General features: G+C 39.2%; 1 protein-coding gene and 1 pseudogene across 7 annotated transcripts in view; both read left to right on the forward strand.

Annotated features, from left to right (window-relative positions):
* AKAP3 (A-kinase anchoring protein 3) overlaps positions 1-21,833 on the forward strand; it is a 43,050-nt gene that overhangs the window by 17,582 nt on the left and 3,635 nt on the right. For all 7 annotated transcript variants that reach the window (XM_033223131.1, XM_033223134.1, XM_033223132.1 and 4 more), the window contains one exon: positions 10,103-12,424. In XM_033223131.1, the coding sequence (XP_033079022.1) occupies positions 10,103-12,424 (2,322 nt within the window). The remainder of the gene's footprint in view (positions 1-10,102; positions 12,425-21,833) is intronic.
* On the forward strand, positions 1,235-4,747 carry LOC117090766 (annotated as a pseudogene).

Raw genomic sequence — 21,833 nt, forward strand, 5'->3', positions numbered from 1 at the left:
GAAGAGTAGCCTTATTCTCTCCACCATACCACCAACCTCTTATTTTTCAAGGTGGGATTCTTGAGGCAGGTGGGAAATCAACCCCCACAGAACAAAACATTCTGATTTATAGTTTTCTGGAAAAAAATCCCATCCTATGATATTTAATATGCTACAACGAATGAAACATATATATACACATGAGCTATATAACATATATCATATAGGTATATATAAATATGTATATGTCAGCTGTATATCACAGCTATAAAATTTTAATTTTCAAACAGAGAGGAATTGGAGATAAATGTCTCCAAGGCTTATAGAAAATATTTTCTAAAATGTAGGATGCCTTAAAATTCTCAGAACTATAAACTCTGATCTAAGTAACATGGTCATCCTTCTTTCATCATTCAACAAACATTTATTAAATGCTTACTTAGTATAAGGCAATGTATCAGTCAGGGTCTAGTTAGAAGATAGAAACCATACCAATAACTTAACATTTAAAACTTATTTACTAATAAAACATAGTTAACTACTAAAAGGCATAAAAGAGGACTCTAGGAATCCCAGAAATAACAAATGCAGGAAGCAGCTACTACCCCCAGGCTGAGATTACATAAACAAGGAAGAAACTATGTAAATACTCACAAGAGCTCCCTCTCCTTCAACCAAAGCTGCTTCCCATCTCTTTGGAGAGAATGTGGCTGCCACAGGAAACTTGCCAGAGGGAAGCCCTTTCCTCCTGCTCTGACGAGGCAGTATCCCTCAGTACCCTCTGTTGACAAAGCCGACTACAAAGGAGAAATGTTTAGAGTTCAGCTCTGGTGTCACAAAGCAAGGCAAAGAAAGGTGGATTTAGAGTGAGAGACAGTAAATCAATAACTGGCACAGACACTGTCCTGACTGTCAGGGTCAGAGATATAACAATAAATTAGAATCCTCTCCTTTTAAGGATCTCATAATCTAATGGAATCACTATTATTAATAGACTCTTTGTACTATTACAACATTGATCAGACTGGGCACGGTGGCTCACACCTGAAATCCCAACTCTTTGTGGGGCCAAGGCAGGAAGACTGAGCCCAGGAGTTGGAGACCAGCCTGGGCAACATGGTGAAATTCTGTCTTTACTTAAAAAAGAATTAGCCAGAGTGGTGGCACACCCCTGTAGTTCCAGCAACTTGAGAGGCTAAGGCAGGAGAATCACTTAAGCCCAGAAGTTTGAGGTCGCAGTGAGCTATGACCATGCCTGGGCAACAGTGAGACCCTGTCTCAAAAAAAAAAAAAAGTTAACATTTATCAAACATTTATTTGCATGTAATCAAATGCAAATGACCCGTCTTCTTCTATTTGTCCAAATCTGGCTGATCTATATAAAGTTTTAAAGAGAAAATACTAACAAATCTACGTAAGACATTAAGACATAAAGATAATAAATATTCAATTACTATAGACTGAGGGCCAACCAAAACTGCTTCTACTAGATCTTTATTTACTTCTGCCCTTTCATTTGGAGAAGCAAAAGGCAGATCAGTTTCAATGTTAAATCAAATGAACTTAGTGATTTTTCACTAAGTGAGAAACAAGAAAGAATATAACAATTACTGCCCCGCTGAACCTTATCATTCATTTCGGAAAATAAAAAATACGCATATGAAAGTAGAAATGCCGGTGAGGGTAGCGGCCCCGAGGGCAGATGCCACGGCCCCCACCACCACCGCCATAGACAAGCTCTTGTCCTCTGGGCCGCGCCTGGGGCTTCAGCCCGTGGCTCCACTTGCCACATCTCAGGTTTCTTTACCTCCAGAAAGAACAAAATTGACCCATTGAATTCTGGAAGTTCATTGAAGAATCTGAAATTAGGGACTTATTTCAAATTTGAACATGGCTAATCGAGGCGCAACAAGACCCAACGGCCCAAATACTGGAAATAAAATATGCCAGTTCAAACTAGTACTTCTGGGAGAGTCTGCTGTTGGCAAACCAAGCCTAGTGCTTCGTTTTGTGAAAGGCCAATGTCATGAATTTCAAGAGAGTACCATTGGGTTAACTCTCAAAGTGATAAAAGCTGTTTCTTTGTGAAATATGAGCCCAAAAAGAAAACCAACTGCTAGTGCTGGTGATGGAAGTGAAGAGAAAATGAAGAGATCTAAGAGTGATGATGGTTCTTAGCCAGAAAATAGACATTTTGGATAAATTAAAGCGGTTTTACAGATTCAGCTGATTTTCTAACCCAAACTGTGTGTCTTGATGACACTACAGTATAGTTTGAAATATGGGATCCAGCTGGTCAAGAACAATACCACAGCCTAGCGCCAATGTACTGCAGAGGAGCACAAACAGCCATCGTTGTATACAATATCACAAATGAGGAGTCCTTTGCAAGTGCGAAAAATTGAGCTGAAGAACTTCAGAGGCAAGCATGTCCTGACATCGTAATAGCTTTATCAGGAAACAAGGCCGACCTAGCAAATAAAAGAGCAGTAGATTTCCAGGAAGTACAGCCCTATGCAGATGACAATAGTTTATTATTCATGAAGACATCGGCTAAAACATCAATGAATGTAAATGAAATGTTCATGGCAATAGCTTAAAAAATTGCCAAAGAATGAACCACGAAATGCAGGAGTTTGCTCTGCCAGAGGAAGAGGAGTAGCCCTTACTGAACCCACACAACCAACCAGGAGTCAGTGTTGTAGTGATTTTTTTTTTTTTTTTTTTTTTTTTTTTGAGACGGAGTCTCGCGCTGTCACCCAGGCTGGAGTGCTGTGGCCGGATCTCAGCTCACTGCAAGCTCCGCCTCCCGGGTTTACGCCATTCTCCTGCCTCAGCCTCCCGAGTAGCTGGGACTACAGGCGCCGCCACCTCGCCCGGCTAGTTTTTTGTAGTTTTTAGTAGAGACGGGGTTTCACCGTGTTAGTCAGGATGGTCTCGATCTCCTGACCTCGTGATCCGCCCGTCTCGGCCTCCCAAAGTGCTAGGATTACAGGCTTGAGCCACCGCGCCCGGCCGTGTTGTAGTGATTAAACCTCCAGTTTGAACTAGCTGGAATAGTCTTTTGCTTCTCAAATGTTAGTAACAATGCAATTGGACCATTTAACCAGCCCAGTGTGACTTCCAAAAGAAGAGACTTATGATAGAGTCAAGTTTCTAATACAGAATTATTTTAAGTGTTTTGAACTTAATTTTTAATAACATGCATGGGTCCCTCTTACTAATGTTACAGCAATAAGGAAAAACGAGGACTATGTGTACATTTGGTTTCATTGGAAGGTTGGGGGAATAATTTCTCATCGCTAGGAATATAGGCAAATGACTATCTGCACCCACAGTTAACCTGCCCATTTCTCCACACTGGTACAGCAGTCACCTGTGAAAAAAATTTAGAATTTACTAATTTGGGCTTTTCAAAAACATTCTTTTTGTAGAAGGAGATTCTAAAGTTATTTATGCTTAGCTGTAGTATTCAGGCAAATGTTCATTTTTTCCGGGTATCCGTATTTAAAATGAACATTCCATATTTTAATAAATTATGCCACATATACAAGGTGGGGGGGGGGGTGGAAAGAGCGTTAACGGCATCTAAATTATAGCCAGTCCTGTTTTTTTGTTTTTTTTTTCTTAATGGGGTTAAAAAAAATCTAATGCAACCCCATCTTGTTTTAGGAATTTGAGAACTAATAAATGCATCTTAATGGATAATGTTTCTTTCAAACATGTGAGTTCTTTAACAAAAATGAAATAAACCAGGTGTCTGTGGTTTCCGATTAATCACTGCTGGCCATGACATAGGTTTTGTTGTTTGGTGCAGGGAGGGGACTTTCGTTCGCTTGTGACACAATGTAGTCAATGCACTAACAATTATGTATATTTAAACTTCATTATTTTAAATTCCATCTTCAGCTGTACTGTCAATAGGGTACTGCATTATAGTCTCCATATATGTATGACTTTTCTGTAATATTTAAGAGTTGCTTAAAAGTATACAAAATGTACAGTTACTAAAACAGCCAATTGTTTCTCTCTCCCCCTTTGACAGGAAGGGGCTTCAGTTGTTCCTCCATGACTAGAACCATAAGGAACAATGTACCCATAATTTGTAACAGAAAGTATTGCAATATGTTAGGAACAATCTTGCAGCCTTGTTTTCCAGCCTTCATTTTATTTTGATCAGTTCAGTATATTGCACTAATTATTTTCGGTATTTTCCTTATATGAGAGCTACCATGTATCAGAGACGATTTCATCTATTTAAGTGTTGGACTGTTATGAGAACTTGTACATTTACAATAATGCAGAATTAGGAAAATGGGTCACCAGCGTTTAGTTTTATATTGAGGTTCTCAGGTTTGAATAAAGTGGTATAAAAAGCCAAAAAAAAAAAAAAAGAATATAGAAATGTCACTTGAAAGCGCTGAATAACTGTTGGACTAATGAAAAGCAGTTCATGATTATTTGTCAAATGTATTTTCTAGACAATAACTGCTGTGTTTAAAGAATTGATCATTTCAAACTGGGAGGTGGTCAGAGAAAATTTTATAAAGTATGTTTAATTGAGACAAAGGTGGAGAAGAGAAATAGGACAGGGAGGTAGATAGCTGACTTAAAACTACTGAAGCAAAAGATGGTGAGCAGAGAAAATGAAACCCATTAATTCCTTTTACATTATCCTTCATGGACATGAAAATTTGCCTCAGGATTCAGAAATACTGAGATAATTTGGCATCTTCCTTCCCTAACTGCTCAGAATACTATTGCGTAAGAAGAGGAAGGTTGCAAGAGGATAAAGGGGTTTGAAGAGATGGATGTTTGGTCATGGACTGCATTGATAAGAAAGGAAATGTGGGTACTTAGTTTTCAGTCACTACAGTTTGATTAACACCTTTTGCAAAATCCTCGTGGATAGAGGGGAATAATAAACATACGGTATACACATTTTAGGTTTAAAAATATATAGACATCAAAAACCCATGAACACAGCAACTTAACACAATTCTGTGGACTCCATTGTAAAGCTCTATGCTATGCTGTAGATTTGGTTTTTTATTTTTATTTTTTTAATTTTATTTATCTTTTAAAATATACTCTTTGTAGAGATGGGTTTTCGCCATGTTGTCCAGGCTGGTCTCAAACTCATGAGCTCAAGCGAGATCTGCCCACCTTGGCCTCCCAAAGTGATGGGACTGCAGGCATGAGCCACTATGCCCAATCAGTTTGGGTTTGTTGTTTTTTTTTTTAAATTGAAAAGGGCAAAAGAATAAACCCCACAGCTGCACTCTAGTAAGGCTTTCCTGCACTGTTACAGCCCAATTATGGAAACACACCTATTTGCAAGTTGATGTGCTTGTTCGTAAATAACTAGTTATCATTTTCAAAAAAAGGGTAAAATTATCACTTCGATACAGAGACAAAAATGAATACATATGAAAGATTGTACCTACCTCACTAGTGAGGAAATCGGTTAGGTATTACCACCAGTTCAAAGGAGAATTCTTTAAAGATACACTTACAGATCAGGAATATTGAAATAAATGTGCAAACAAAAGTAAAACTGACCTGCTCCACAATGGGGAAGGGAAATCAACCAGACTTCCACTAGACGGAATTTTCACAACTATAGACAAGAGTTGTTTTGCATTGCTATCAATTATCTACAGCTTGCAGAACTGTAAAATAGCTCCCACAGACTGAGAATCAGGTAATGTGGAAGACTGAAGACAATACTTAGTCGATAGGCTGTAGACAATGCTTAGTTTCCTATTGAAGCACAACTTTTTTTCCCTGTAGGCTTCCCCATTTTGATAAAAATTAAAATAATCTCAAGGTAAGATTATTCTTGACCACAAATGAAGCTAGTCTCATTAGATTTGGCCTGATTATTTACTTAGGTGCAGCAACTGGATAGGCCTTCTTAAGTATGCTTTACCGGAAGTTCTCATAAGGAATCTCAGATTGGATTTTTAAAGCCCTCTATTGGCCGGGCGCTGTGGCTCACACCTGTAATCCCAGCACTTTGGGAGGCTGAGGCAGGCGGATCATGAGATCAGGAGATCAAGACCATCCTGGCTAACGCAGTGAAACCCCGTCTCTACTAAAAACACAAAAAAATTAGCCGGATGTGGTGGCGGCGCCTGTAGTCCCAGCTACTCGGGAGGCTGAGGCAGGAGAATGGCATGAACCCGGCAGGCGGAGCTTGCAGTGAGCAGAGATTGCGCCACCGCACTCCAGCCTGGGCGACAGAGCAAGTCAAAAAAAAAAGCATCTCAAAAAAAAAAAAAAGCATTTCAGAGCATCTCAAAAAAAAAAAAAAAAAGCCCTCTATTGTTTACTGTCCTGAGATTAGGAGGTCAAGCCTAAGAAATGCTCTCCACCAGGTTTCACCTGCAGTCCCTAGGAAAACAAACAGGTATACATTTCGACTTCTCTGAAATAGTCTCAACCACTAATATTAATCATAACTGCTAACCCAAAGTTAACAGTTATGATTATGAAAGAATATACCCTCTTTCTATATCACAAAAAAACTAGGGGTGAGGAGTATGTAATTGGGAACATCACACACCAGCTGAAATGCAGGTAAGTAGAACTCGTGACTGCAGAGGAAGACAACTTCCTCCAGTCACATACACCCCTTATACCACTTAAGCAGAGAAGATGAATAGACTCATTAACAGACTTAAAGATATAACCTCTCTATAAGTGATAAAAAAAAATAAGCAAAAGCATATAAACTTTATGCTTAGCCATCAATGTCTCAGTGTTCCATCTTACTTAGAAATGATCTACATATCCAATGAATATGCATTAACTCAATATAATAGCATCCAGTGTTTCAAGTTATATAAAGATGTTGGAAACTTATCATTAGGCTGACATACTACAAAACATAATAACTGTTGAAATAAAGTTTGTCTGAATAATTATTGAACTTGGTTAAATGCAAATTTACATTTTTCATAATCTTAAACATTAAATAGAAGTAATGCTGGCATTTTTGGATCTGTAGACCTGTATAAGTTTATGAAAAGCATATCAAAGTAAAATAAAAGCATACAATTGTATAATATTTAACATTGATAAATAAGAAAAGACATAGCTATTTTTATTAAACCAAAATTATTCAACTAGTATTATTTGCCAAAGATTTACCTAATTTATGTGAACTTGGGTTTCTAAAATGTTTCTGAGGTAGGTTCCGTAAAAATACTTTTTTTTCTTCGCGTTCCCTTTGAATATTTTAAATATTAAGAGCCTGATTTCCTCATTTTTGAGGGATATCAAGAATATGTAATTTACATAAGTGTGTGTGTGTGTGTGTGTGTGTGTGTGTGTGTGAGCATGTACCAATCAGAATAAACATCCTTTAAGAGACTTCATAGTATAACACATGAATACTCTCTGGAGGAAGACATTGCTGCTTACACCTAACATTTTCTGAATTATAGACACATTTTCTGAATTACGGACACATAGCAATACAGACACTGACAGAGACAGTTTATAGCTTCAATTCTAAACTTTCAGCCACACGTTGTGTCAAAAATAAACCAGAAACATAAAACTCACTTGTCCAGATATCAAAGAGCACTTCTTCTTCCAAGTGAGCACAATGTCTTAACTGATGAACTTAAGGTGGACAAAAAATACTGTCAAAACAAATTTTCTGTTGCCTCGCACCCAACAGAGGATATAACTCTATAAATCATGACTCCACAAAAGGGATTACCAAATGGTCGGACAATAAAATCAAATTTGCAATCATTGCTGCCACCAATTGGCCATAAACAAACTGAAATGAGAACCAAAAAAAAATTAGTGGAGAGGAAAATTAGAACTAGAAAAACCGAATGTCTGCAAACTTCTATTGCCACTCTGGGGGCTAAGAAAAGACACACCTGGTGCACCTGTCTCATGAGGACATTTATCTCCATTAGGTGGATCTATTGGGCATCTTGGCGGAAGACTCCCAAAACCGTTAAAAGATAATTCTCAAAGAAGGGTAAAATAATGACTCCCATACATATATAAAAATGAATATGTGTTAAAGATTTTATTTAACTTATTAACAAGGAACTGGTGAGGTTCAAAAGACACATATAGCTTGGAGATATTGAAGTGAACGTGTCATTGGAGGCAAAACTGACCTTCTCTACAGTGGGAGAGGCAGTCAGTCGACCCTCCCCTTATAGGTGTCTAGACACAAATTATATTGCATTGATGTCAGTTATCTACAGTTAATAGAGTTGTAAAATAGCTCCAAGAGAATGAGAATCAGATTGTCTGGAAGGGTGTGCTATAGATGATGTGTGGTTTTCCGCTAAAGCACAAGATACCCCGTATAGTAGCTCTTATTCTAATTAGGAGAACCACTGGGAGAATTTTGAACCAAGCACAATGGACCTTAACTCCGACATGGTAACAAGCCACTTAAACCAGTCCTGCAGACAACTAGCACAACTGCTTTTCCTTTCTTTCCAAGTAATCAAAGCACAGCAGGATATTGTAGAGGTGGAGAGCCCAGATTTTAGGATCAGAATTGGATCTGAATATGAAACCCCACCATGCTGTGAGATGCCCGGCAAACTATTTAACTTCTCTAAGTCTCTGTTTTCTTACCCGTGAAACTGGAAGAATAAAACCGATCTTACGAGGCGAATATGAGGATTAAACAAAATAGTGCTTGTAAAGCATTTAGCACAGTGCCTGGCAAACATTACGAGTACTTCACAAATAGTAACTAGTAACTATATGGCACTTGGTAATAAAAATACCAAATTGTTCTTTAAAGGTGGGCAATATTTGTGGTCATTCTCAGATAGACATATGAACTCCAATAATTACGGTGTTTCTTTACATTTGATAATAAATAGGATACTTTCATATATATTATGCTATTTTATGTTTCAGAGTTTTTCCCACATGCAGATGGTACAATTTATAAACATGTAAACGTGTTCATATGCTTATCACAGCTAGTGTCCATCAAAGAATCTGTATTCACACAAAACAAATAAATTGCCCATACATATTAACTCTTGAATTATAAATCAGATTGTTAACTTAAATGATGTCAGTCCATTGGAAGCCCTTTAACATATCCAGATAGTGTTTGTGCAACCTGGCAAAGTGATTAATGATGTACAGTTTTCCCTGAATTTTCTCATTTTTTGGAAACTATACTTATAATAAGGTCTAAATAAAAACAGGTAAACCATAGAAAATAGCAATTAATATTAAAACAGGAAAACATCTGATTCCGTTCAAATGCTAACTCTTCTATCTAGCTGATGACTGTCAGATCTGTTTTTCAGTTTTTAAGTTCAGGGGTACACATGCACGTTTGTTGCGTAGGTAAACTTGTGTCATGGGGGTAGTTGTGCAGATTATTTCATCACCCAGGTATTAAGCCTAGTACCCATTAGTTATTTTTCCCTGTCCTCTCCCTCCTCCCTACCTCCGCTCTCCAAAAGGCCCCAGTGGGTGTTGTTCCCCTCTATGTGTCCATTTAGCTCCCACTTGTAAGTATCAACATGTAGTATTTGGTTTTCTGTTCATGAATCAACCTAAATGCCCATCAATGATCGACTGGATAAAGAAAATGTAGTACGTATACACCATAGAATACTATGCAGCCATTAAAAAAGAATGATATCATGTCCTTTACAAGGACATGGATGGAGCTGGATGCCTGATAGCAGACTATCAGACCTTAAAGATTTATGTCATTAGAAGCAATATAATGCACTAGCTGAGAGTATGGGCTGTGGAGTCAGACTGCCAGGGCTGGAATTTCTGCTCCATCAATGGTTAGCTGTATTATTTCAAATAAGTTACAAACTTAACCTCTCAGTTCTTCAATTTCCTCCTCTGTAAAATGAGGATAATAAAAGAGCTAAATCTCAGGTTTATTATGAGACTAATTAAATGAGATAATAGTCTTAAAATGCTTGGAACAACGTCTGATACACAGTGAGTACTCGATAAATGGTTACTTTTATTGCCAAGATGGAGCAATGTTGAGAGGGCTGACGACATTTGTAACTAAACTTTGAGGTTGTCTTGAATATCCCATATCTTTACTTGGTTATAGTCAGATGAATCCTTGTCTATTTTTAAGGACACCTCCACGAATCCTGTCAGAGTGCTCAGCTGGCTCCGCAGAGACCTGGAGAAAAGTACAGCAGAGTTCCAAGATGTTAGGTTCAAACCCGGAGAATCATTTGGTGGGGAAACGTCCAACTCAGGAGGCCCACAGAAAGGTTTCTCTGTAGACTATTACAACACCACCAAGGGTACTCCAGAAAGACTGCATTTTGAGATAACTCGCAAAGAGAATCCTTGCCAGGGCCCCAGGGCCCAACTGGGCAATGGGAGTTCGGTAGATGAAGTTTCCTTCTATGCTAACCGCCTCACGAATCTAGTCATAGCCATGGCCCGCAAAGAGATCAATGAGAAGATCGATGGCTCTGAAAACAAATGTGTCCATCAGTCATTGTACATGGGGAATGAACCCCCACCCACCAAAAGCCTCAGTCAGGTAGCATCAGAGCTTGTGAATGAGACCGTCTCTGAGTGTTCCCGGAAGGCTGCCCCAGGCAAGGCTCCTGGCTCTGGAGACAGAGCCTCAGGATCATCACAAAGTCCCCCAAATTTGAAATACAAGTCCGCTTTGAAGATCGAGGAGCGCGCCAAAGAAAGACAGGGTCCAGAGGACAAGCCTGCTTCTAAGAAGTCTTTCTTCTATAAGGAAGTGTTTGAATCTCGTAATGGAGATTATGCCAGAGAGGGTGGAAAGTTCTTTCCTCTGGAGAGAAAGAGGTTTCGCGGGCAGGAAGGGCCTGATGACTTTACAGCTTCTGTTAGTGAAGGGATCATGACCTATGCTAACAGTGTGGTGTCCGATATAATGGTCTCCATCATGAAGACACTGAAGATCCAAGTGAAAGACACCACGCTTGCCACCATACTCCTGAAGAAGGTTCTGTTCAAGCATGCAAAAGATGTGGTCTCGGATCTCATCGACTCCTTCATGAGGAACCTCCACAGCATCACAGGGACCCTCATGACGGACACACAGTTTGTCTCGGCTGTGAAAAGAACTGTCTTCACTCACGGAAGCCAGAAGGCCGCAGATATCATGGATGCCATGCTAAGGAAGCTGTACAATGTAGTGTTTGTCAAGAAAGTCCCTGAGCATGTCAGGAAAGCCCAAGACACGGCTGAGAGTCATTCCCTCATCTCTGTGAAAGGCATGGGCAATCCTAGAAACCGAAATGTGAACTTTGCCATGAAATCTGAAACTAAACTGAGAGAACAAATGTATTCTGAACCCAAATCAGAGGAGGAGACTTGTGCCAAAACTCTGGGTGAACACATTATCAAAGAGGGGCTCACCTTGTGGCATAAAAGTCAACAGAAAGAATGTAAATCTGTAGGTTTCCAGCATGCAGCATTTGAAGCTCCCAACGCACAGTGTAAGCCTTCACCAGACATTTCCTTTGAGTACCCTGAAGCTATTTGCAACCTCAGCCCTCCTCCATATCCCCCAGAGAAACCTGAGAATTTTATATGTGATTCAGACTCCTGGGCCAAGGACCTGATCGTATCTGCCCTACTTCTGATTCAATATCACCTGGCCCAGGGAGGAAGAAGGGATGCACAGAGCTTCCTTCAAGCTGCTGGCACCACCAACTTTCCTGCCAATGAGACTCCTGTAGTTCCTGATGAATCCTGCCTTAAGTCTGCTCCCATTGTAGGTGACCAAGAACAAGCAGAAAAGAAGGACCTAAGGAGTGTTTTCTTCAATTTCATCCGGAACTTGCTTAGTGAGACCATTTTCAAGCGTGACCAGAGCTCTGAACCCAAGGTGCCGGAACAGCCAGTTAAGGAAGATAGGAAGTTGTGTGAAAGACCTTTAGCCCCTTCTCCCCCTAAACTATGTGAAGATGATGAGACCCCTGGTGCCCTTTCTGGGCTGACCAAGATGGTTGTCAGCCAGATAGATGGCCACATGAGTGGGCAGATGGTAGAACATCTGATGAACTCAGTGATGAAGCTGTGTGTCATCATTGCTAAGTCCTGTGATTCTTCTTTGGCAGAGCTGGGCGATGACAAGTTGGGAGATGACAAGTCTGGAGATGCCAGTAGGCTAACTTCGTCCTTCCCAGATAGTTTGTATGAGTGTTTGCCAGTCAAGGGCACAGGGTCAGCAGAAGCTCTCCTGCAGAATGCCTATCAAGCTATCCATAATGAAATGAGAGGTATATCAGGTCAGCCTCCTGAAGAGTGTGCGGCACCCAAGGTGATTGTCAGCAATCACAACCTAACGGATACAGTTCAGAACAAACAACTACAAGCCGTCCTTCAATGGGTAGCTGCCTCTGAGCTCAATGTCCCTATTTTGTACTTTGCTGGTGATGATGAAGGGATCCAGGAGAAGGTAAGAAACAAAGGCAGAGGAATTTGGAAGCTTTATTAAGAGTTAACTAGGGCTTTAAGTTCTGGGTTCTTTCTGAATGGGAAAATAGCCACAGGGAAGGTAAACTGGGAACAGTAGGATTTGAAGATCATGCCTCTTGGCAGAGATAATGGATAAAGTAAAATTAGATTTTGCCCAATACAAGGCATATCAAAGGGGAAAGGGGAGGATAAATGATATTTGTCTGTTTTCTGCATTTAGGAGTAGGAGTGTACAGATGACGAACCTCCAAGAGACCTAGTGAAAGAATCAGATTAAGGTCTGGGCTCTAGGCTGAGTTTTGGATAGGACAGCATTGCTCAAAGGATGAGATGAAGCTGGAAAGTAACCCTAGGATGTGTTAGGGAAGAGGCAGAGTCTGAATTTATGACCTTTTCAAACGTGCCATTACTGTCTTAGCTGGTTGTCTAGGTGGTGTTGGGGATTTGAAAGGATAACACCCCTCTTCCCCCTACCCTAAGTTCTCAATCAGTTGACAAGTAAGAAAGACTAAAGCATAAGGCAGATGGGAAATCAACTTATCACTGTTATTACTGATAAAGGTAAACGTGCCTGATAAGTTCTTGTTCTCCATGCAAGGTGCCCAATAAGCATCAGAACTGCTCGCCAAAGGGAGGGTTTGAGTCTGGAGAACACGCACACTTACCCAAGATGCTGCTGCTTCATACTGAAGTGGGGGAATTAAAAAGACTATCCCCACAACCTTCTCTTCTCTCTCTTCTCTGCCTTCTCGTTCTCTCTCTCTCTCTCTCTCTGTGTGTGTGTCTCATTTTCTCTTCTTCAGTGCTTTTCATTGTCTCCTCTTGATTGAGAAAAGTGGAACACCTGCTGTTAATCATTCAGTAGCAAAGGGTGGTACAAGAGGCTAAGATTATTTAGAAAAATTCATCATCATAGAAATCAAAAGATACAGAAAAAGAGGCTTTCTCTGCTTAATTAAGTGGTATTTACATGGTATTAGCAACGCTTGCAACTGGGTCGCTACGTTTATCTGATGACTGGAAAGACACACGATTCCAGAGCATCCAGATTAGGCTATCTGAAGCCTAAACAAGAAACTGTATGGTCTTTGACTTTGGTCTTAGCAAGACTACACTTGCTACTCAAAGTGTAGTCTGTGGACCTGCAACATTGGCATCACCTGGAAGCTTTTTAGAAGTGCAGAATCTCACACATCCCTCCAGACCTACTGAATCAGAATCTTCATTTTAGCAAAATACCCAGGTGAGTTATGTGCACATTCAAGTTAGGCTAGAAGACAATGTGAACTTCCAATGTTAGATCTATTCCTAAGGGTCCTTGGCAAGCTCGGTCTCCATGAAGGGTTTCCAATCTGTAAAACAGACAACTACTTTATAGTATATAGCTATTAGCAGAGGTGGGGAGTGGGAGGCTATATTCTGAAGAAAATTTAAACTGATGAAAAAATCTAAAAATAAGCCTAGCCTTCAGGTGTATAATGTGTGAGAGGGCCTTTTGTAGCCATCTTTGAAATCAAACCCATCATATATGACATACATAATACATTCTGGCTTTAGACTTTTTTGAATTGGAATGTGTTGTTTTAGATTATTTTAAATTGAAACATGTATCTAAAATAGGACAATAGACTTGCAGTCCCCCACTTTTATACACACACACACACACACACACACACACACACCTTTGTCTACTCTAAAGATAAGGACAGTCGTCTATTTTGTTGACTCCCTCTAAGAGTAGAAGGAACTGGAAGCAGCATGTTCAAACTTCAACTAATACATAGACGCACTGAATATTAGTATATTTTTACAAACAGGGATGACATAGACACCAAGGAAACTGCCTAAAAATGACTTTTTGAAAAGAGATTAATGTATGCAAATATGCTCATACTGATTCAGGTGATTGAACCTGCTGTCACTGGGATGTCTGTGAGCCTAATGTCTTTAAATACATTTGTATTTATTTTTGAATAAATAATATGTGTGCATAGTTCAAAATTCAAAAGTACGAAAGGATGCACAGTGAAAATTAAGGGTTGTTTTCTCACTTGTGTGCTCCATCCTATTGCCTTCCCTGGAGAAAAAAACCATTTGGATCAGTTTCTTATTTATCCTTCCAGAAATACACACACACACACATACATACACGTAAACTCGCAAATTATTTTTTTAATATATATATATCCTCTTCTGCAACATATAGAGCTGCCACATTCTTTTTAATGGCTTTATGTATTTTATAATATATGAAACCATTTCATATATATGTTTTATATATTTAACCACTCCCCTATGTATGGATATTTCAGTTGCCGCTATTTTGCACTGTAAGCAATGCTACACTGAATATCCTTGAATATACATAATTTGGCACAGATTCAAATGTATTCACATGTGCTATACACCTAGGAAAGGAATTTCAAGGTCACTGAGAATACTATTTGTGTAATTTGATACATGTTACCAAATTGCCTTCCATAGAGCTTGTACCAATTTACACACCTATTAAAACAGTGTAAGAGGACTATTTCCTCACACTCAAACCAGCAGTGCAGGCTAAAATTTTAATTTGCTAAGTTGCTTTACTTTTTGTCTTGTTAGGAATGAGGGTGAGTATCTTTGCATATATTTAAGACCATTTGAATTTCCTCTTCTGTGGATACATTGGTCATAACTTCTGCCCATTTTTCTTTTTTTAACTTTTACTTTAGGTTCAGGGGTATATGTGCTTGTTTGTTATACAGGTAAACTCGTGTCACACGGGTTTGTTGTACAGATTATTTTGTCACCCAGGTACTAATCCTAGTACCGACCCAATAGTTATTTTTTTCTGATTGTCTTCTTGCTCCCACCCTCCACCCTCAAGTGTCTGTTGTTCCTCTCTTTGTGTCCATGTATTCTCATCATTTAACTCCCACTTCTGATAACATGCTATATTTCATTTTCTGTTCCTGAGTTAATTTGGCAATGGTAATGGCCTCCAGCTGCATCCATGTTCCTTCAAAGGAGATGGCCGTGCTCTTTCTCACGGCTGCATAATATTCCGTGGTGTATATGTACCACATTTTCTTTATCCCATCTGCCATTAATGGGCGTTTAGGTTAACTCCATGTCTTTGTTATTGTGAATACAGTGTTGCAATGAACATTCATGTGCATGTGTCTTTATGGTAAAACAGTTTATATTCCTTTGGGTATACACCCAGTGATGGGATTGCTGGGTTGAATGGTAGTTCTGTTTTTAGCTCTTTGAGGAATTGCCACACTGCTTTCGACAATGGTTAAACTAATTTACACTCCCACCAACAGTGTGTATGTGTTGCCTTTTCTCCACAACCTTGCCATTACTTTTAATAATAGCCATTCTAACTGGTGTGAGATGGTATCTCATTATGGTTTTGATTTGCATTTATCTAGTGACCAGTGATATTGAGCTTGTGTTTATATGCTTGTTGGCCACACATATGTCTTCTTTTAAAAAGAGTCTGTTTGTGTCTTTTGCCCTCTTTTTAATGGGGTTTTTTTCTTGTAAATTTGTTTCAGTTCCTTATAGAGGCTGAATATTAGACCTTTGTCAGATGCATAGTTTGCAAATATTTCCTTCCATTATGTAGGGCGTCTGTTTACTCTATTAATAGTTTCAATTGCTGTGCAGAAGCTCTTAAAATTTAATTCGGTCCCATTTGTTGATTTTTGCCCTTGTTGCAGTTACTTTTGGTGTGTTCATCATCATGAAATCTTTGCCAGTTCCTGTGTCCAGAATGGTATTGCCTAGGTTGTCTTCTAGGGTTTTTACAGTTTTTAGTCTTCCATTTAAGTCTTTAATCCATCCTGAGTTGAGTTTTGTTTATGGTGTAAGGAAGGGGTCCAGTTTCAATCTTCTGTATATGGCTAGCCAGCTATCCCAGCACCTATTCAATAGGGAGTCTGTCCCCATTGCTTGTTTTGGTCAGCTTTGTCGAAGATCAGATGGTTGTAGCTGTGTGGCCTTATTTTTGGGCTCTCTATTCTGTTCCCTTGGTCTGTATGTCTGTTTTTGTACCAGTACCGTGCTGTTTTGGTTACTGTGACCCTGTAGTAAAATTTGAAGTTGAGTAATGTGATGCCGCTAGCTTTGTTCTTTTCACCTAGGATTGCCTTGGTTATTGGCAGGCTCTTTCTTGGTTCCGTATGAATTTGAAAATAGTTTTTTCTAATTCTATGAAGAATTTCATTGGTAGTTTAATAGGAATAGCATTGAACATTTAAGTTGCTTTGGGCAGTATGACCATTTTAACAATATTGATTCTTCCTATCCATGAGCATGGAATATTTTTCCATTTGTTTGTGTCATTTTTGATTTCTTTGAGCAGTGTTTTGTAATTCTCATTGTAGAGATTTTCACCTCCCTGGTTAGCTGTATTCCTAGGTATTCTTTTTATGTTCTCCCCAATTTTTTATTGCATTGTAGGCCCTTTTCTTATTGATCTAGAAGAGTTTTATATATTACAAGAAATCAACATTTATGATACTAAATACAAATGTTTCCTTTGCCATTGGTCTTTTGATTGGTGTTTTGTTGTTGTTGTTGTTGTTGTTGTTGTTTGTTTCTGCCATACAAATGTCATCAAATATGAGACATTTTTCTTTTTGCTGGGTTTTATGTTATATTTTGGAAAACATTCTCCACTTTATGATATTAGCAAAACTTTCTCATTTTTTTTTTTCTAGTACAGTCATGCATCGCTTAGTCATGGGGATATGTTCTGAGAAATGTGTCTTTAAGCGATTTCCTCATTGTGTGAACATAATAGACTGTACTTACACAAACCTAGCTGGTATAGCCTACTGCATATCTACCTTATATTATATAGCCTGTTAGGGATATGTTCTGAGAACTGTGTCATTAAGCGATTTCCTCATTGTGTGAACATAATAGACTGTACTTACACAAACCTAGCTGGTACAGCCTACTGCATATCTACCTTATATTGTATAGCCTATGGCTCCTAGGCTACACACCTATATACAGCATGTTACTGTACTGAATACTGTAAGCAATTGTAACACCACAGTATGTGTGGATCTAAACATATCTAAATATAGAAAAGGTACAGTAAAAATATGGTTTGAAAGATAAATGGTGCATCTGTGCAGGTCACTTACCATGAGTGGAGCTCACAGGACTGGAAGTTGCTCTGGATGAGTGAATGACTGAGTGGTGAGTGAAGGTGAAGGCCTAGGACATTACCGTTCACTACTGTAGACTTCATAAACACCGTACATTTAGGCTACAATAAATATATTTTAAAATATTTTTCTTTCTTCAATAATAAATTAACAGCTTACTCTAACATTTGTATGTTACAAACTTAATTTTTTTAACTTTTTGACTCCTTTGTAATAACACTTAGCTTAAAACACACATTGTACAGTTACACAAAAATATGTTCTTTATATTCTTTTTTATGAGTTTTTTTCTATTTAATTTTTTTTACTTTTTATTAAAAATGAAGATACAAACACACACATTGACCTAGGCCCACACAGGGTCAGGATCATCAATATCATTGCCTTCCACTTCTGCATGTTCTCCCACTAGAAGGTCTTCAAGATAAGTAACACTCATGGAGCTATTATGTCCTATGATGACAATGCCTTTGTCCTGAAGGACCTGCCTGAGGCTGTTTTACAATTAATTTTTTTAATAAGTAGAAGGAGTAGACTAAAATAACACTAAAAGTGTAGTACAGTGAATACAGAAATCAGTACTGTAGTCATTAATTTTCATTATGAAGTACTATCCACTATATGTAATAGTGTGTGCTAGACTTTTATATAATGGCAGCATGGTAGGTTTGTTTACAGCAGCATCACCCCCAACAAGTGAGTAATGTGTTGTGCTATGTTACGATAACTATGATATCACTGGAAAATAGGAGTTTTTCAGGTCCACTATAAGCATATGGAACCACCATCATATGTACAGTCTGTGGTTGACTGAAACATCATTATGCAGTACATGACTGTACTTTTATGATTTTTAAAATATATTTAAGACTCTAATACATTTTGAATTCATTTATATATAAGGTATGAAGTAAGGTTACAATCCCTTTTTTTTTTTTTTTTTGAGACAGAGTCTCGCTCTGTCACCCAGGCTGGAGTGCAGTGGCGTGATCTAGGCTCACTGCAACCTCTGTCCCCCAGGTTCAAGCGATTCTCCTGCCTCAGCCTCCCGAGTAGCTGGGATTACAGGCACGCTGTAATTTGTGTACTTTTAGTAGAGACAGGGTTTTGCCATCTTGGCCAGGCTGGTCTTGAACTCTTGACCTCATGATCCACCTGCCTCAGCCTCCCAAAGTGCTGGGATTACAGGCATGAGGTACCGCGTCTGGCCATAATCTCTTATTTTTTTCCTGTTCTTTTTCTAAACTTTCTACTCTGTGCCATTGAATTGTCCATCTACTCTTGTACCATTGGCATCCTGTTTTAATTACTGTAATTCTATAATATTTTTGAATATCTGATAGGACTGGAGACTCTTTATTTCTCTGCCTCAGAATTTTCTAGGCTATTCTTGTTTACATTTCCCAGTTTTCATCCCCCATCCATGTGCAACCATTAACCTTTCCATCATTATAAATTTGCCTTTCCTTGACGTTTTATGTAATGGAGCCATAAAGTATGTGGTCTTTTACATCAGGCTCCTCACACTTAGTGTAAGGTTTTTGTGGTTCATCTGTGTTGTAGCATGTATCAGTAGTTTCTTTTTATTGCTGAAGAGTCCTTCATTATGTAGATATACTGCATTCGGTTTGTCCATCTATCAGTTCATAGACATTTAGATGGTTTCCATTTTTGCTATTATGTGTAAGGCCACTATGAGCATGCACATACAAGCCTGTGTGGTTATGTTTTCATTTCTCTTGGGCAGATAATGAGGTGTGGAATTGCAGCATGTTACAATAAGTGTCATTCAATACATGTAATTTAGTTCGCTCTGTTGCCCAGGCTGGAGTGCAGTGGCCGGATCTCAGCTCACTGCAAGCTCCGCCTCCCGGGTTCCCGCCATTCTCCTGCCTCAGCCTCCGAGTAGCTGGGACTGCAGGCGCCGCCACCTCGCCCAGCTAGTTTTTTTGTATTTTTTAGTAGAGACGGGGTTTCACTGTGTTAGCCAGGATGGTCTCAATCTCCTGACCTCGTGATCCGCCCGTCTCGGTCTCCCAAAGTGCTAGGATTACAGGCTTGAGCCACCGCGCCTGGCCTGTCCCCCCTCTCTTGCCTAGGCTGGAGTGCAGTGGCATAATCATAGTCACTGTAGCCTCCAACTCCCTAGGCTTAAGTGATCCTCCCACCTCAGCCTCCCAAGTAGCTGGGACTACAGGCACCCCTCACCACACCCAGTTAATTGCTGTACTTTTTTGTAGAGACGAGGTCTTGTCATGTTGCCCAGGCTGGTCTGGAACTCCAGGGCTCAAGTGATCCGAACACCTCAGCCTCCCAAAGTGCCAGGAGAACAGGCATGAGCCACCACACCCGACCGGTTAAGTGTAATTTCTTAAGAAATTGCCAAACTGTGCTCGCTTCGGCAGCACATATACTAAAAAAGAAATTGCCAAACTATTTCCTGAAGTGGCTGTAGCATTTTACATTTTCACCAGTAATTTACACAGGTTTCAGTTTCTCCACATCCTGGTCAGTATTATTCTTTCATTTATTGTAATGATTATAGTGGTATCTCATTGTGGATTTCATTTGGCAAACATACATTAAAATGAAAACTATTGAGCACATTATTCTATTATGTGCTCATTAGCCATTCATATATATTCTTTTAGTGAGATATCTGTGCAATTCTTTCACCCATAATTTGGTTGGATTGTTTTCTTCTTGATTAGAATTATAAGAGCTCTTTTATATATTCTGGATACAAGTCCTGTATCTGATATATTTTTGCAAATATTTTCTCTCAGTTTGTGGCTTATCTTTTTATGTAATGGAGTCTTTTGAAGAGCAAAATGAAGTCTAATTAGATGACATCCAATTTATCATTTTTTACTTTTATGTCTTGTGATTTTAGTGTCATAACAAATTTTTGCCTACCCAGTGCTCCTCAACCAGGAGCAATTTTGCCCCCCAGGGGACATTTGGCAATGTCTGGAGACTATTTGGCTGTCACAACAGAGAAAGGGATTACCACTGGAGTCAAACAGGTAGAGGCCAAGAATACTGCTAAACAACATGCAATGAGCAAAATAGCCCCACAACCAACCCAGAAGGCCAGGAGTGCTGAGAGCTAGTAACCTTGACCTATGCAAGGCCATGAAGATTTTCTCCTTGTTTTTGTCTACATGTTTGGTAATTTTAGCTCTTATATTTAGGTCTATGATCTACTTTTAGTTACTTTTTGTGAGGTAGGAGTCCAGATTCAGTATTTTGCATATAGATATGAAGGTTATCTTGGCACCATTTGTTGAGAAGACCACTGGATATCTGGTCCCTCTGAATTATCCACCTCCTTTATTGAAAAATCCCACTGACCATTAAGGTTAGATTCGAGTCTGCTTTTGATTGGCATTTTCTTTTTTTTTTTTTTTTTTTTTTTGAGACGGAGTCTTGCTCTGCTGCCCAGGCTGGAGTGCAGTGGCCGGATCTCAGCTCACTGCAAGCTCCGCCTCCCGGGTTTACGCCATTCTCCTGCCTCAGCCTCCCGAGTAGCTGGGACTACAGGCGCCCGCCTCGTCGCCCGGCTAGTTTTTTGTATTTTTTAGTAGAGACGGGGTTTCACCGTATTAGCCAGGATGGTCTCGATCTCCTGACCTCGTGATCCGCCCGTCTCGGCCTCCCAAAGTGCTGGGATTACAGGCTTGAGCCACCGCGCCCGGCCTGGCATTTTCATGGTACATCTTTTTCTATAATTTTAACTTATTATATATGAAGTAAGGTTTTTGTAGGCAGCATACACTTGGGTTATATTTTTTGTCCATTCTGACATTTGATATGTTTAGATCATTTACATTTAGCCCAATTTATGGATATGTTTGGATTTAAGTTTACCATTTTGTTATTTGTCACTTCTCTGTTTTTCCTCCCCGTTTTCCCTTTGCTGCCTTCTCTTGGACTATTTGAACATGTTTTAGTATTCCATTTTAATTTATCTATTGCTTTTTTTGACTCTATCTTTTTGTGTAGTTTTTTTAGTGGTTAATCTAGGGATTATAATATACATACCAACTTCTCAGAATCCATGTAGCATCAATAGTTAGTTTACCACTTAAGCTGGAATGTAGAACTATTACTACCATATAAGGTTCCTTTCTCCTTCTCCCTTTATAGTTGAGTTGCTTTATGTATTTAATCTACATACTTTGAAAAAACCCTCAGTTACTTTTGCTTTCAACCTTA

The sequence above is a fragment of the Trachypithecus francoisi genome, unplaced genomic scaffold, assembly GCF_009764315.1.
Source record: "Trachypithecus francoisi isolate TF-2019V2 unplaced genomic scaffold, Tfra_2.0 Lachesis_group11, whole genome shotgun sequence".
NCBI classification, from domain to species: domain Eukaryota; kingdom Metazoa; phylum Chordata; class Mammalia; order Primates; family Cercopithecidae; genus Trachypithecus; species Trachypithecus francoisi.